The sequence below is a fragment of the Ursus arctos genome, unplaced genomic scaffold (assembly GCF_023065955.2).
Source record: "Ursus arctos isolate Adak ecotype North America unplaced genomic scaffold, UrsArc2.0 scaffold_36, whole genome shotgun sequence".
Taxonomy (NCBI): domain Eukaryota; kingdom Metazoa; phylum Chordata; class Mammalia; order Carnivora; family Ursidae; genus Ursus; species Ursus arctos.
The window spans coordinates 8403730-8420774 of record NW_026623050.1 but is presented as its reverse complement, the minus strand read 5'-3'; the positions used below and the strand labels follow the sequence as shown (position 1 = coordinate 8420774).

At 38.5% G+C, this 17045-nt stretch overlaps 1 protein-coding gene across 3 annotated transcripts in view; it reads left to right on the top strand.

Annotated features, from left to right (window-relative positions):
- Window positions 1–17045, top strand: part of ZNF106 (zinc finger protein 106) — a 64314-nt gene that overhangs the window by 22380 nt on the left and 24889 nt on the right. For 2 of the 3 annotated variants that reach the window (XM_057306264.1, XM_026479921.4), the window contains exons 3-6: window positions 3530–3591; window positions 9437–9637; window positions 12547–14727; window positions 15944–16577. In XM_057306264.1, coding sequence (XP_057162247.1) covers window positions 3530–3591; window positions 9437–9637; window positions 12547–14727; window positions 15944–16577 — 3078 coding nt within the window. Of the gene's footprint in view, window positions 1–3529; window positions 3592–9436; window positions 9638–9728; window positions 9782–12546; window positions 14728–15943; window positions 16578–17045 lie in introns of those variants that run through there. The other variant, XM_044377515.3, reaches the window with a different exon arrangement.

Genomic DNA, 17045 nt, shown 5'->3' with positions numbered 1-17045 from the left:
GCTAGCTTAAGTACTGAGAAATTTTTTCCTAAGGGGCTTTCAAGATGCTCTGGATTATCATTGAAACTTCAGAGAACTGGGAAGATAGTCACGAGCTAGGTTAGCCAGGGAGGTCGAGTGAACCTGGAAAGATGTTTGGGGGTAAGATGGTTTCAGAGAAATAGGAGAGAAATATTTTAGGTGGGATAACAACATGTACAGAGATACAGAGGTAGAATTGAGTGTAAGAGTTCTAGGAGTCCACGAGAAGGCTTATCTGATTAAGATAGTTTTGTACTGGGGATCTGGGACTTCAATATAATTTGTAATTTAAATGCAGACAGTTATAAAATGTGTTGAATGCCAGACTGCTGAGGGGTTCAGTTACGATCCATCCAGTAGGCTGCAGTGAATTTTTTTTTTCCTGTTTAGGATTTTTGTTAGTGATGGAAAAATCAGTTGAGATTTTAAAATCATGTTTAATAATACAGCTGCTGCATTTTACAAAAGTGAAAGAACTCTTCCTCTAGTTTTAAAATTTTTTGACCAGGGTTTATGCAAATTTATAATAAATAAATTAGGCAGACACTCAGGGGTGTCACGTCAGACTTCCGTGGAGCAGCAGCCCTGTCTTGTGATATCTCATAATTCTGCCATTTTAAGTCTTTTGGTGTTTCTTCTACTCTGGTTAGTTTGTTTATTTAATAAGAATCACCTAGGATCCTTGTTTGTTTGTTTCTTTTTTTTTTTTTTAAGATTTTATTTATTTGGGAGTGCGAGTGTGAGCAAGAGAGACCGAGCACAAGCAGGGGTAGAGGGAGAGGGAGAAGCAGGCTCCCCAGTGAGCAGGGAGCCTGATGCGGGACTCAGTCCCAGGACCCTGAGATCATGACCTGAGCCGAAGGCAGACGCTTAACCCACTGAGCCACCCAAGCGCCCCTCTACTCTGGTTTAAAACATGTTTTCATCTCTTCATATTTTTCATGGATCATAATGAAAAATCAAGAGCTGGGATTCCCCACTCCTGCCTTAGGAAATGCCAATTAGAGGTTTTTAAGCAAGGGAATGGCATGATTTGAGTGTTAAGGTTAATGTGGTCGGTCTAAGGAATTAGCGGAATGGGTTAATTGAAAGAGATAACTCTGATACTGAGTTTTAGATTGATTATCAACAGCGTACATTGAAGCAGTGCTTTCCTTTAGTCTTCCAAACTGTAACCCTGATTTCTCCAAATATACTGTGGACAAGAAAAAGAATCTTAGAGTGCTCTGAGTATGGGAAAAAACTGTGTACTACATCCCTGAGCATTCTGATGTTCACTAATTTATTTTTTAAAAGATTTTTTATTTGAGAGAGAGAGAGGGAGCACAAACAGGGGGACGGGCAGAGGGAGAAGCAGGCTCCCCACTGGATGCTCATTAATTTGTGAAAGACTGAGAAGCCCTGGAGTTAAAAATACTAAAAAAAAAAAATTCTGTTGAATTATTCAATGTTTTATAAATTTGTTCAACTGCCAAATCTTTTCAAAAAAATTTTCCTTTCTCCCCCTTCTTTAAATAACACATTACTGATTAATATTATAAGAGCTAAATAGAAGCTTAGTAACTGAGCATTTGGGGCTATTATTTTAATCTTATACCTGTGGATCTTTCCTAGTTATTTTGAAAGCTCAGGTTGTCACGCTATTTGCATTTATTCCTAATAAATTTCGCATGTAAATTTAGGAAAAGATTTGTGAAGTGTTTTAGACAATCAGAAGTCACCCTAAAACAAATATTGAATGATAATGTTTTTATAACTGAAATAGGATACAGAATTGGTTTTTATATCAGAAAATAACCTATTTCAGTGAATGCTGTTTTGATCAGGAATGGTTTCATTGCAAGAAACAGAACCAACTTAAATTTAGCTCAAAGGAACGGGATTTGGTATATGTAAATCTAATATAAGGAAAGAGCGAACAAAAGGATACGTAAGGATTTGAGCAGGTCTTGTGTATTGTTCATGGATTGTTCTCGTTCTTGATTATGCCACTAATTTGATTCCACTTTCAGCTCTGTAAGTGTTCATTCTGGTTAGTGGCCGATCAGTTGTAGGTTGGGGGGGGTCACATGTAAAGCTGTCCCCTCCAAGTGAAGCCTTTATGAGATAGGAAGGAAATGTTGGTCGTCTTCAGTAAAATTGTCATTTAAAGGAAGTGTCTGGAATCACAAACTGTTTGTCGCACTGTGGTAGGTAACCTAAAGTAAGAATAGGTAACTGGGTTGTTGTATTCTTTTTGACCAATGAATTGTACATAATGAAAAATCTCACTGCACTAGGTGGTTACAGCGTGACGTGGTATTTAAAACCTTAGCTTTGGTGTCAGAGATGTCAGGGTCTGAGTTTGACCACTTGATTATCTCTGACTCTGAGAGGACAAGACTGAGTATTTTCACACTTAGCCCTTCAATGCCTAGCTCTGTACTTGGCATTTAACAAGCAATGATAAATACTTGGTGAATAAATGAGTTAGCTTCTGTGTATCCTTGTATCCTTATGAAATTAGTAATATTCCCTCAGCAGTGTTTTGCAGTTCATATGAGGAAATGTTTGAGGCAGTTAAACACAGGGTCCAGTTAATAGTAATACGCAACAATTATAGCAGCCCTTTACTTTATACATGAACAACCATTCTCTAATTACAGTGTGCTGCCCATATATATGTCCGCGTGACAAAGAGAGAGACGTTTACAGCTTTTTGAGTTTTTTGCGGTGTGCGTGCGTGTATGTGCGCATGTTTTTAAGTGGAAACTCTTTCCACGGATTTCATTTTCCTCCCACTAAGGATGGGTTGGAGGTAGAGGAGACCCTAGTAGATTTTCAGACATTTCATTAGAACCAAACAGATCAATTGGGGGAGAGCGTGCGTTGAAGATGGAGGCATGATTGAGCTGTGTTTGAAGCAGTTGTAAAAAACTTCTGATCAACCGCAGGGAAGTCTTTTATATCCATAACTTCTACCTAGAATTAATATATCCATCTGTTCATTCAGCAGGTGTTGACAACTGTATGCCAAGCCCAGGCCAAGACTTGAGTAAGAATTGTAGCTTATTTTTGAGAAACTCTGAGTTGAGTGGGGAAAGTATGGAGAAAAGTAAACAAATAGTTGAGAAGTTAAGTGATTTCAGAGTTGTTGTTTTTTTTTTTTAAATAAATTTAGTAAATTCTTTATTTAGGGATAGAATTTAATAAACCCACATCGTTTATTCTTAAATCTTTTGCCCCCTAAAGATGGTATACTTTCTAATCTTTTTGGAAAGCCATTTAAATAGGTTTTTCTTAATAATTCCTTTATTTAAGAATGAAACAATGTCAAAAACATAGCTAGAATAGAATAGAAACAAGAATTATTAGGAACTGATTTCAATATTGAATTGAGAAGGGTAACCAGGACAAACACTTATGACACAAAGAACTTGAACCTCAATTGTTGACTGAGTAAAAACAGAGGAATTTCTTTTCCCAGAGCAATCCCCCTTAGTTTAATCTGCTTTCTTTAATTTTGAAGGAGATGGACGAACACATGCGGAGCATGTTGCATCACAGGGAACTTGAGAACCTGAAGGGCAGGTATGGGAACGGCTCTCTTCCATAAACTTGTGACTTTCGGGGGATCTGAGTGCTGAGGGTGCCTGTTAGCTTATTTTGTAGTAATCCTTCATAAATGAATATGGTCCTATGACACAAAACTATCTTTTAGAACTCTTAACAACTACAGTAGTTTTTTGGCATTCCAAAAGGATAAATCTTTGTGCGTCTCCAATGTATAGAATTCACAGCAGCTCTAGGTAGTACATTTGTAACAAAGGTGGGTGGGGATGGGGAGTTCTCTCATTAGTACATTTTCTCATTCCTATATGCCAGCCTTGAAACTAAGACATTTCTATGTTATTGCCTCAGCAGTGTTACAAATTACTACATGCCAGAAACCTGTAGTGTTGCTGGAACAGTCTGAGAAGTCCAAAGTCTGCTGAAAAGCACTGAGTCTCATTAGTGTAAATAAAATCAGGGTACAAACTTTGATATCTAAGAATGCTATTTTGTGATGTAAAACTTGAGATGTTTAAAGAAAGAAAGTCTAATAAGTAAACACAAAATTAAATGGAGCATATGTGTGTATTCCGTGTCCTTTTTTTTTTTTTCCCCATCTGTGGTTCTTCTTTGGTGTTTTTGACTTGAATTTGAGGTTTGGCGATAGCATGAACAGAGAAACATTGGGAAACTAGGAGATACTAATTTTATCTTATTGCATGAATAACAGATACAAGCTTTAATCATGATGCCAGACTAAGTCATTTGAAGTTATTTGTATTTCAAGTAATACGGTTTTAGATTGTGTGGGCAAATTAATATGTTAGTAAACTTTCAGTATCTGTTCAGCGTATTTGTGGAATTTTTCCATGGTCTCAGTTCCTTACTATGTGAGGGTTAGGTCTTAGTAGCAACATAAAAGAGGCTTTTATTCAGAGTTAGCGTGGAGAATCCTTGTCCTAATACCTTGAATATATGTGATCTTTAGCTCATTATCATTGGAAATGATAGTCAAACCTTTGATTCTCTAAATGGGTATCATCTTATCCCGTTTCCAGCAGACTTCCTGTTGGAATTCACCTTTTTCTGGGCTATTTACCTGCCACCTGACTATATTATAAATCAAAACACATGAGGTCAAGTAAATCTAGTCATTAGGAGAGAAGCCACTTTTATTCCAAGATTAATGCCTTATTTTCTTCATATATCCACTAATCAGCTATTTGAGACGTTAAAAAACCTTTTGATTACTTAAGATTCATATTCATAATGAATACAGAATTAATTGTAAAAAGTAAAAAAAGTAGAAGTCCTCTCAACCCTAATGTGCCCCAGCCCCCAAGTCCTGCTCACTTCTTACAGGAAAGTAAACACTTTGGTCCGTATCCTACCCAAACTTCTTTCTGTGTGTATACATAGATTTACGTTTATATATAGACACATTTGGTCTTGTCTTATTAACGTAACTGAACTATATGCCATATATTTATTGTTCAGTAACTTTTTTCTGCTACTCCACCCATCAACTGTGCCTTGGAGATTTTGTGTATCATTTTCAGTTATTTGGACCATAGTCAAATGATGAAGGAGAAAGCATTTACAAGCCTCCAGGCTAACAATAAAAATGTCAACCTTAGCATCCAAACTCATTTTATTTAGAGGGGAACACTTAGTACTTACTTATTTGTATTTTAGATACAGTGCTAACCAGTTTTATATGGTCTCCTAGCCTGTAACAAATTATAAGGGTGAAGGCAAAGCAGGTAGCAAGGAAAAACAACTGACAAAACTATAAAAAACAACATCTCAAAAATCATTTACTTACTTGGAGCATTTACTGTAGTGATGAACTGTGATCACTAGTTTGTACCATAGGGACAAATAGTTATTAGTCATCATTTTTCCTTCCTCTCTTCAGTTTGTGATTATTTTCTGTGGAATTCATGTTTAATTACTGGCTTTCTGATGTTAAGGCTTTCTGTTTCTCTTTATATTTGTATCACTCTAATTTTTTTTTTTTAAAGATTTTATTTATTTATGTGACAGAGATAGAGACAGCCAGCGAGAGAGGGAACACAAGCAGGGGGAGTGGGAGAGGAAGAAGCAGGCTCCTAGCGGAGGAGCCTGATGTGGGGCTCGATCCCAGAACGCCGGGATCACTCCCTGAGCCGAAGGCAGATGCTCAACCGCTGTGCCACCCAGGCGCCCCTGTATCACTCTAATTTTTAGTTGTGATCTGGTTAAGAAATTTAAAGAGCATATTTTTTAGGTTTTGAATACAAATTTGAGAAGTAAGAAACTTTCAATTTTATTTTAATTAATTACTTTTAAGTTTATTTTTATTAAGTTCAGTAAGAAACTTTCTTTTTTGGTGCACAATTTTGGACATCTGGAACATTTCTCTGTTTTTTCCCCAGTATACTTATTCAGATGTGTGGCCTGTTTCTACAGATAAATGCTATTAAAAGGGCACAAACCTTTATTTACCGACCAGCTGTTGTGGTATAGTTAGAGCAAGCTTAATAAAGAAAAGCTTATGGGTAGAATATCTTAAGGCTTTGCCTTTCACACATGAGAGGAAATTGTGTGGTAACAGGATGAAGTTAATTTGGGCGCTCCTTTAAATGTCCTGAGGACAGTTTTTGCCTTTATTAGTCAAGAAGTAAAGCAGTACGTGTTCCCCAACAATTACTTTATATAGTTATTCAAAGTAGTAAATATTTTAACTGGTTATTGATAGAGAATTGGAAAATAGCATCATTAAAATATTATTTAATTTGCCATTAACTTTTTAAATATGTGGTTTCCCTAACATCATATGTAGAAGCATGAATGCCTGTTGTATGTAGAACAGGTGATATGCTTTCCTCCAGACACAGACACTTGCGTTTTTAAGAGATGTGTTTGTCCTAACCTGTTCTTTCCCTAGATAAATGTGAATTCTCTCGTCTCCTATTTTGATGTTTCTTGTAAAGATTCTCTCTCTCTCTTTTTAAACTAGCATTCGTTTATAGGAAAAACGTTAGGAATTTTTGTTTTTGAATAGTTTGTTTTTAGTGCTAACTTTTGTGTTACACTTCTTGCCTCTACCCTTGTGGGCAGGGTCTCTTTAGGTGTTTTTCTATTAAATATAACTTTAGAACTATGGTTAATACCCTTTCTTACAAGGAAAGCACATATGTTTAAAAAATCTGTGTTTGAGTATTTGTTACATATCCAACATATGCCTGCGCTTTGGGGATTGCAAAGTGTGTGGGTTTATGATTGTGAATGTTTATTTTTAACAGAGTTAAATATTGTCTACACTGCATTCCTTAATATTTTAAACAGTGAGGTCTTCCAGTTATATCTGTGAAGAGAGAGGGATTTTGATGCTTTGAATATGAGGAAAATTCTCTGCATTTTAGATGTAAGGGTATAAGCAGGAGTTTTATTCAAGAATGGCTTTAGGAAAGATGTCCCTGGTATTAAAATATACAGTTTAGCGTTCTATAAGTTTTTACATAGAAAAGTAGATGAAAACATTTTCCATAATTTTAGAGAATTTAAAGCTGAAAAGATTTCTAACCAGAAAATTCAGTTGATTTGAATTTTCTTTTTAACTTTATGTTTTAAATTTAAAAAAAATTTTTTTAATTGAAGTATTGTTGACACACAGTGTTATATTAGTTTTAGGTGTAAGACATAATGATACAGCACCTCTGCATGTTATGCTATGCTCACCACAAGTATGATTCGAATTTTTATGATAGTGTAAACTATGTATTCTAGGTTAGTTGCAGTTTTCAGACTCTTCCAATGTTGGACAGATTTATACTTACATATTTTTAACTTCTTTTTGTGTTGCCATGAGAAAAGGCTTGATTTCTGTTACAAATTAACACTTCATATGAGCTACAGTAGTTTTGAGAGAAGAGTAGGGGTATCCTTGGCAAACTGGAGGAATTTGAGGATTATTCTTTAGTGGAAAATGCTCAGTGAAATAGTAGATTTAAGCTTTTTGGAGGATTAGAAATACAGGATAATCAGGTAATGAGATTTTCGAGGGAACCTGGTCAGAACTCATTAAGTGATTCTTAATGTCAGAGACTATATTGTATCCAGAGCATTTGAGGTTACAAAGTTCAAAAAAGGTAAAAACTTAGGAATTTTCTCCATTTTTCTGAGGTGTTTTCCATGATTCTTACGAGGTGAAAAACTGTTTTGTTTTAATTTACTGGGCATTATTTCTACTTTGTCATGGTAGGCAACTGTAGCCATATAGTTAGCATGATGCCCAGAATTTAGTAGGTATTCAGCAAGTGCTTTGTTTTGTTTTGTTTTGTTTTTTTAAATGCATGTTCAGGTGGTCTGTAATAGAAACCATCTTTTGGTAAGTGAAGTGCTCAGTTTTGAGGTTCTCTTCTGGTTAATTGATATGAATTCTGCCATTCTTTATAGACAGATGTGAGGGGAGGATGCAGCAGTGTTGTGCATGTGTGTGTGTCTGTCCGTCTTATCAAAGACAGCATGTCTTTTTATGTGGATTTTTTCTTTTTTTTTGAAGACTGGCATAGGGAGGGAATTTTATCAGTGGAGAAAGCACCAGCTTAAATCTACATAACTACCCTTACCATTGTTTTCCTTGCTTTTCCTGGTTACCTCCAATAACTGTTCCTCCTTTCTGCTTTTCTTTCTTTTGCCTTTAGCTAAAGATAGTATTTAAGTTGGTGGCTTAGGTTACCTAGGAGAGTTACTCATTTTTCTTGGGTGTGTCTCATGTATACATGGGATATACATGGTTTTAAGCCTCTGCTTATAAAATAAGTAAATAAATAGATGAATAATAGAGATTCGCATAGGAAATGCAAAAATATCACTAGTGTAAACCCAAGACAAGTGATAGAGTTAAGCCCATTGAGCCATTATTGAATGGCTGTTACTGTCCATTCATTACACTTGTGGCCATGGCGTTCAGATGTTTCTCATCAATGGCTGCATAGACAGCTGAACCAATCGAGGGATTGCAGGAAGCTAAAAAAAGCTGTTAAATTATTCATTTACAGCTCTAGGTGTTGATTAAAGGTTTTGGTGTTGTAAACTGGCCAAGTATGAGATTTACCATTGACTGTGTAAAGTAAAAGAAAAAACCTTCAGTTTGTTTCTGAGCTAAGAACCAGGTTTTGCTTCTCTCTAAACTTTTGCATTTTCTGAAACTTGAGAAAAACCATTTGCCTAGCACAGCTGTTAACTTCCTACAACTGAAATGCTTTCCATTCCCTTTTAAATAAGCCCTTCTGAAGCAGAATGTAGGTCACATGTATCATCCAGACCAAAAAAGTTTGCTGAGACTACTCCTATCATTTGCTCCGGGGTCCGGAATCTTCACATTCCAGGCAGAGCTCCAGCTGTTCCGATTTAGCTACCACATTGGGATTGGCTAGGCTGCCTACTCTTTTCTCCACCCCTTCACTTTCACTGGGAGAAAGCTCTCGAGCCTGAGATAAAATGTCAGCGCTGTCACCAGGCTCCTGAGTGCAGCTGGCATCATGGGTGTGCTCTAGAGCAACTTCTGTTTGCTCTGAGCCCCCTGCCCTGCCTCCCCTTTCACCATGTTTCCTCTGGCAAGATTTTAAGTACAGCAATTCAAGAAGATTTCTCCTCCTAAACTACATTATTCTGAAGTGTACTGCCTCTTGATTGCTGGAAAAGAATCTTAAAATCATTTAAAATAACTTATGAACAAACTTACTAAAAGTGATGAAAGGAGCATTGAAATTGATTAGCACTAATCCTTCACTGTGCCAAAGTGTGCAGTGTTTTTCAGAGGAAACCATAAGAGATCTGTTGAGTGTGCCATGCCAGTGGCGAGAATTGAATGTCCCTCATCTCCCTCTTTCCCTAGGGACAGTAGTCATGAGTGCCGAGTGTGCGGGGTCACAGAAGTGGGTCTTTCTGCATATGCAAAGCACATTTCTAGCCAATTGCACAAAGATAATGTTGATGCCCAGGAAAGAGAAGATGATGGAAAGGGAGAAGAGGAGGAAGAAGATTATTTTGACAAGGAACTCGTTCAGTTAATAAAGCAAAGGAAAGAACAAAGTCGGTAAGTAATGATTTTGATTTTTAAAAAGGCTCTTTTAAATAGAGTGTAATAGAGATTACATTTTCCATTTCTATACTTTTCAGCCTATAGCCTTCAGACTTCATCGCAAAGGTTAGCTTGAGGTTGTTGTCTTATGCATAAAAGGTCAGTGGAATCCTTTCTTGAACTACTGTACTATCTGTTTAAAAAAAAAAAACAACTCAGGAAAACAACAACAACTCAGTATTGCCCCTCTATAAAAATTAACTATAGGTGCTACATATCTGACATTTTTACTATGTTGATAACTGTGTTTAGAGCTGTTTTTATTGCTTCCAATTTTTTTGGACACCAGCGAATTGTTTTATTTGGTACCCAAAATTTCTAGTGGAAAGGTGTTAGTGTATAAGCTTCTTTGATATATGTATATAGTATTATATCCATTAGGTAAAAATGTTTTGCCTGATATGAATTAAAATGGTGCTTCTACCAAATTTGATTAATCTTTTATTATTTAGTGTGTCAGTAAGTATTAATTGAATAAATTTGTATTTTAAGTTTGACAGTGTCAAGATCAAGATAAGTTTTCCAGCTTGTACTCTATAATTTGATACCTACTGCTATAATTCAGGTATTAGGCTTTTGTATTTTTGCATTACTGAGTTGTGGTCTAAGGAATTTAATTAATGAAGCAGAAATTTTCAGATTTCTCTTTCTTTTCAGTAAGAGAGAGAAGCGGTTAAGAGGTTGGGTAATTTTTTCAAGTCTTAGAATATAATGAGAAACGTTACAATTCTAAAATAAAATTTTCAAGATACTTTTTGAATACTAGTTATGCTTGGTATGCACTTCATTTTTAGTTAGAGGTTTAGCATAAGAAGGAAGTAGTTTTCCCTGTACATGCTACAAGTGTTTTGAACAAGTCCTTGAAGGAGACTTTCTTAGTCTTAAAACGTCAGTAGCGGCATGGTTCTTAAATCCGTTTAGTTGCTTAGTCCTTCAAATGACATTGTTACTACTTTAGTATAGCTGCAGTTTACTCTTGTTTTAAGGGTGTTGAAGTCTCTAGGAGACTAACGTGTATTTTTTTCTTACACAATTGTGCCATTGTTAGCTTATCTGTATAGATGATTAAACATTAAGTCAGAAGGTAAAAGAGCTCAGTAAATTAGACATTCATATCATAGTTAATATTCTTTGAATATTCTGATATGCTTCTTTGGTGATTTATATATAGTCATCTACTTATTTCTTTAGGAAGTTTTTTTCTTTTTTCCTTCATGAGGTTTTTAATTTAGATGGCTTTTCCTGGGCTATGTGTTTGGCTGCTTTTGTCCCCTTGATCTAGCTAATTCAGGGCGATCTAGGAATTCTACTTTGTGACAGATTTATTGCTCCATCCACCCATTTCCGGATACCATTAATGTAGCCAAGTCCATAATCTTCTTGGATGTCAAAAGTTGTATACTGCTTAGAAACAAAAGATAAAAGCAGTTTGGGTCAGTAGGTGTTACAAAAATCCTGTACATGTATGTAATAACACTTGTCACTTGGGGACTTAAGGTCTCCTATTTAGAAATGGTTGTAATTCATAATGTAAGTAGACGTTTGAACTTTCAGGTAAGTTAACTTTTAGTTCCATCTTGTGAAAAAGGAAGAAATTCCAAATTTCCAAAATCTTAGAGACAGTAGATGCTTTTAGAACCAGTTCAAGTCAGTACTGAGTTTAAGTCAGATTAAGAGGCGGAAGCCCAACAGCAGAAACTTAGTTTGGGGATTTTCAGTCTCTCAGAGCCCCAGCAGTGAAGAACGTAGGTGCTAGAGGCAGACTGCCGAGGTTCACATGTCTGCCGTACCACTTCCTGGCTGTCTTACTCTAGGCAAGGTACTCAGCCTCTCCAGTGCTCGGTTTCCTCACCCAAAAGGTAGGAATAAGAAGAATTGCTTCAGGGCCGTGAAAACTAAATGAGATGGTGTCTATAAAGTGCTTCAAGTGCCTGACGGTTAGCAGGTACTCAGTACGCTTTAGCTAGTATTACTCCGTGTTTTGAGCACCTACGCACGTGGAGCACTATGGCAGGCACACCACAGGCAGTCTGTAGAGGAAGGTGATTTTGCACCTATTCCTGTGATGTTGACTTAGGTTTATCCACATGTCTCTGGGCTCCATGGCTAACACGAATAGTTGAAACAGCTGTAGCTTTATAAAACCCTCTAGCTCATGGAGCTCCTTATAGCACTGATTGCGGGTGCTGCTTATTTGGTGTGTGTTATTTTACTCCTGTTTGTGATCTCACTTTCTTTCTCAGCTAGGCTGTAAGCCTTTCAGGAACGGGAGCTATACATACCAGTTCTCTTTCACCACAAACAGTCATTGGATGTGTGCCTGATACAGTGTTTATTAACGAAGGTGATGATGCAAAGTGAAATCTTAGCGTTTAAAATAGGTTAAGAAACTGGGTTTTTGAGAAAGAACCTACAACTGGAAAAATCCACAGTATTAAGAGCAGCTGAACTTAAGTTGTATTAATTAATGATAACTAGCCAAAGCTACAAAATATAATTGTGCTTCTTTTCAAAAAGGTGCATAATGTAAAAACAATAATTGGATGATAGGACAAAAGTCCCGGAACATGCTAAGAAAAATAGGAGCAGGAAAAGGTGGATAGTATAAATGTGTTAGATTTTTAACATTTCTGAGGTGATAGCAGAAACAAGATATACTGTTTAATGTCTTAATCAATAAACTGTGAAATAGAAGTTGAGCTGTATTAAAGATAGGGAAGCAGCCACTTTTAGAAATGAAAATAGACTCATATATTCTGAGTAACCGAGGAGATACTAGGTAGTGGGAAGTTTGATGGGCTCTGCCTGTACAGGAAACATGATAATTTCTTTAAATCTCTAATGGAAGACTGTTCTTCTCCCAGACAAGATGAACCTTCTAATAGCAGCCAAGAAATAAACTCTGATGACAGGCGACCCCAATGGAGACGAGAAGACCGAATCCCTTACCAAGACAGAGAGAGCTACAGCCAGCCAGCATGGCATCATCGTGGACCTCCTCAGCGAGACTGGAAGTGGGAGAAAGATGGCTTTAACAATACTAGGAAAAACAACTTCCCACATTCTTTGAGGAATAATGGTGGGCCAAGAGGATGTTCCGGGTGGCATAAGGGTGTTGCAGGAGGCTCCTCAACTTGGTTTCACAACCATAGTAATTCTGGAGGTGGTTGGCATTCAAATAGCGGAACGGTAGATTGGAATCATAATGGTACAGGAAGGAATTCCAGTTGGCATTCTGAAGGAACAGGTGGCTTTTCCAGTTGGCATATGAACAGCAGTAACGGAAACTGGAAATCCAGTGTACGTAGTACAAATAGTTGGAGTTACAGTGGCCCTGGAGACAAATTTCAACCAGGGAGAAACAGAAATTCTAACTGTCAGATGGAAGACCTAACGATGCTGTGGAACAAGAAATCGAAGTCAAACAAATACAATCAAGAGAGATATAGTTGGCAGCGGCAGGAAAGTGACAAAGTGGGTACGGCTGCCACGTATAGAGGTCCTTCTGAAGGATTTACAAGTGATAAATTTCCTTCAGAAGGCTTACTCAACTTCAATTTTGAGCAGCTGGAAAGCAAAACTACTAAACAGACAGATCCCGTAGCGTCCAAAATGGGTGGGAAGAATGGCGGTGTAGCGAGGGACAAGCTCCATCGCTGGACCCCTTACCCTTCCCAGAAGACTCTGGATTTACAATCAGGAATGAAAGAAGTCGCCAGTAACAAGTCAGAAATGATAGAGAAGCCTTTCTTTGACTTCAGCTTGACAACCACAGGAACACCAGAGCTCCAGATTGATGAACCAAATAATTCCCCAACGCTGAAAACACAAAAAGAAACACATAGTGGATCTCTTACTCACAAAGCCCCTTCTGACTGTGCAGCTTCTTACGAGGCAGTGAGAGATTGCCCCATTACAGAAAAGCACGAACAAGAGCTTCACCTAAGTAAGATGCCATCTTTAAAATCTGCACTCCTTCCAATTCCAGTCACCAAGTCAGTTCCTCAAAAGCCAGATTTAAAGAATCCCTCAAAAAACACCAAAACAAATCCTTTTTTTCCTGGAGAACACTCAAATCCCTTGAACAAACCCACTATGGAAGACAGTCACGCATCTTACGGAACCAAATTGCGAAGTTCATGTCCTCATGTTTTAAAAGGGAATAAAAGTACATTTGGCACTCAGAGAGAACCTGACGAAAATTTCAGTGATACGTTGCAAAAAGCCAAAGAGGTGCTACAGTGTCATGAGTCATTGCAAAATCCACTTCTTGGCACTTCTCAAAGGACCAGGAACTTTGCAAAAGCAAGTAGGAATGTAGAAGAGTCTGAAAAAGGATCTTTGAAGATAGAGTTTCAGGTACACACATTAGAAGATGAAAGCGATGGGGAGCTGTCCGACACGGAAAAGCACGGATCAAAAATTGGAACCCTGGGCTCTGCCACCACAGACATGTTATCCTGCAGCACTCACCTCGCTGACGAGAAAGAGGGGGATGACCAAAACCTGAAAGCATGTAGAAAACTCTCCACTAATGCATGTAATTCAGCAGTTCATCACAAAGAACCTGAGTTACCAATGCCCTCTGCAGCCAGTCCACCCTCTGGCTTACTGCTAGACTTGAAAACTTCTCTAGAAGATGCACAGGCGGATGACCCTGTTAAAGCTCACGTATCTTACGAAACAGAAGGTTTTGAGAGCGCTAGCTTGGATGCGGAGCTTCAGAAAAACGATCTAGGTCAGTCCTCGGGCCCTCTTCTGCCTGAGCTCAGTAAGCTTGGCTTTCCTGCCTCCCTCCAGAGAGATCTAACCCGGCACATTAGTTTGAAGAGCAAAACTGGAGCACACCTTCCTGAGCCAAATCTCAACAGTGCTCGCCGCATTCGCAATATTAGCGGTCATCGGAAGGGTGAGACAGAGAAGGAATCTGGGCTCAAGCCAACCCTTCGGCAGATTCTAAATGCATCTCGGAGAAATGTCAACTGGGAACAGGTCATCCAGCAAGTAACCAAGAAAAAGCAAGAGCTAGGCAAAGGCTTGCCCAGGTGTGTACCTCTTTTTAGTATCCCATTTCTCTTTCTTTTAAACTTACCCTTTGACCCTGGTCAAGAGAATTCTACTTGTTAATTAAATGTTTGTAAGACATACATGTCGTAGATGTCTGGTTTAAATATTAAGGAGTGACTGCTTCTGTAACAAATGCAGTAGAGTGTTTGCTGACAGGGAATTCAGGCTGCAAAGAAGCACATCAGCCTCTAAGAAATGGGATGAAACGTAGAAAAAAATGATCCGAAATCCATCGCTTTAGTTACTGGGGCAAGAAAGCGATGGTGTGAGAAAGAGTATCTGTGCATCTGTATCTGTCTCTAGATCTTAATGAGCGGTGCAGTCTTCCTGTGTCACTGCTCTTACTGCCTTTTGCTCAGAACCTATAAATAGTTACCCTTCTTTATGTACTCTTGATCACAGAATACTTGCTCTTAAGTGCTTGTGTGGAATTTTGGCGGTTCATCTTAGGTTGAGGTGCTAAACTTTTCGGAATGGTAAAAGCAGCATCAAACGTAGGATTGCCATGTGAAAATCAACCTGTATTATATTACATAGCCCTTCAGGCTAAAATTTTTATCCTTGTTGAAATAGCATATTTGTTGTGCATCCTTTATCATCACTTGAATATTGAGATTATAAAGTTCTTTTTTTTTTTTTTTAAAGATTTTATTTATTTATTTGACAGAGATAGAGACAGCCAGCGAGAGAGGGAACACAAGCAGGGGGATTGGGAGAGGAAGAAGCAGGCTCATAGAGGAGGAGCCTGACGTGGGGTTCGATCCCGGAACGCCGGGATCACGCCCTGAGCCGAAGGCAGACGCTTTAACCGCTGTGCCACCCAGGCGCCCCAAGAGATTATAAAGTTCTTGTTCTTAGCCTAGTGCCTGGCACTTGTGAATGCTCCATAAATATTTTTGTTTGGTTGGTTTGGATTTGTGTGCTATTTAAAAATTATTTGTTGTTGGTTTAGAAAAGCTCCACGCTAATAAAACTCTCAATTTTCACTTCCTCAAATGTATTCTCTTAACTGTGCGCAAGTCTCTAATTCAGTACTTGTTACATTGTAGTACTTAACAGATGGTTATTTACTTTATGTCTGGAACACTTAATAGACTGTGAGCTTCTTGAGGGCAGAAACCATCTTATTTATATTTGTAATCTCATTAAGTGGTGCCCCCTCTCCCCTAACCAGGTCTTTGTTTTTTTCTTAAGGTTTGGCATAGAAATGGTGCCTCTAGTTCAAAATGAACAAGAGGTCTTGGATTTGGATGGGGAGCCTGATCTGTCCAATCTAGAAGGATTCCAGTGGGAAGGTATTTCCATTTCTTCGTCTCCTGGGTTGGCAAGGAAGCGAAGCCTTTCTGAGAGCAGTGTGATCATGGACAGGGCTCCTTCTGTGTATAGCTTCTTCAGTGAGGAAAGTACAGGCAAAGAAAATGAGCCCCAGCAGATTTTTTCACCTAGTAACTCGTTGAGGGCTGCACAGAGTCAGACAACGACCATGGGCCTTAAGCAGGAAGTGACACCTCTGGCTGCCTCCCTAAGAACAGGCGAGAGGGCTGAAAATGTTGCTGGTCAGAGGCGACACAGTGTGCAGTTGTCCTCTGACCGAACAATACCTTTGATGCACTTGGCCAAAGACCTGAACAGCCAGGAGAGTTCTGCGGCATCTTCAGAGAACCAGCATACCCAGGAGAGTAATGGAGAAGGAAACTCTTTATTATCAAATACATCCTCAGCCCTTGGAATCTCCAGTTTGGCAGACGCGGCCACAGACAGCAGCTGTACCTCTGGTGCCGAACAGAACGACGGCCAGAGTGTGCGAAAGAAACGGAGAGCCACTGCAGTGAGTACGATTGCCCATGCTTGTTGTAGGACATGTCACACGGTGACTTGGCTGTTACAAGGAAGATTTAACTGTTTAATGTTTTCCGCGTAGCTGGGGTTGTGCTTCTTCCTACTCTGAAGTAGGTTTGTGAGGTTCTTACTTTCATATTCTTATGCTCTCGGTTTCTTTTACTGAGTAATTCTAAGTTAGGTGTAATTGAATATGAATGTACAGTACTAGGAAAATATGAAGTCATCTCTAAAACTAGTCTCCAAGCCAATGATTCTTTGTATCACCTGACCAAGGAGTAAGCCACGTCTTCAGCTGTAACTCGATGCATTCTGTCCTGCTACTGGGGAAGGGCACTCTAGCATTGCGTTTGTAGGGCATGAATGCTCGTTAGACCCAGGACCGTTGGGCTCAACACTAAGTTAGTTTTAGTGCTACTAGAGTGCATTTATGTGAACAGAGTCTGAGAAATTTTTT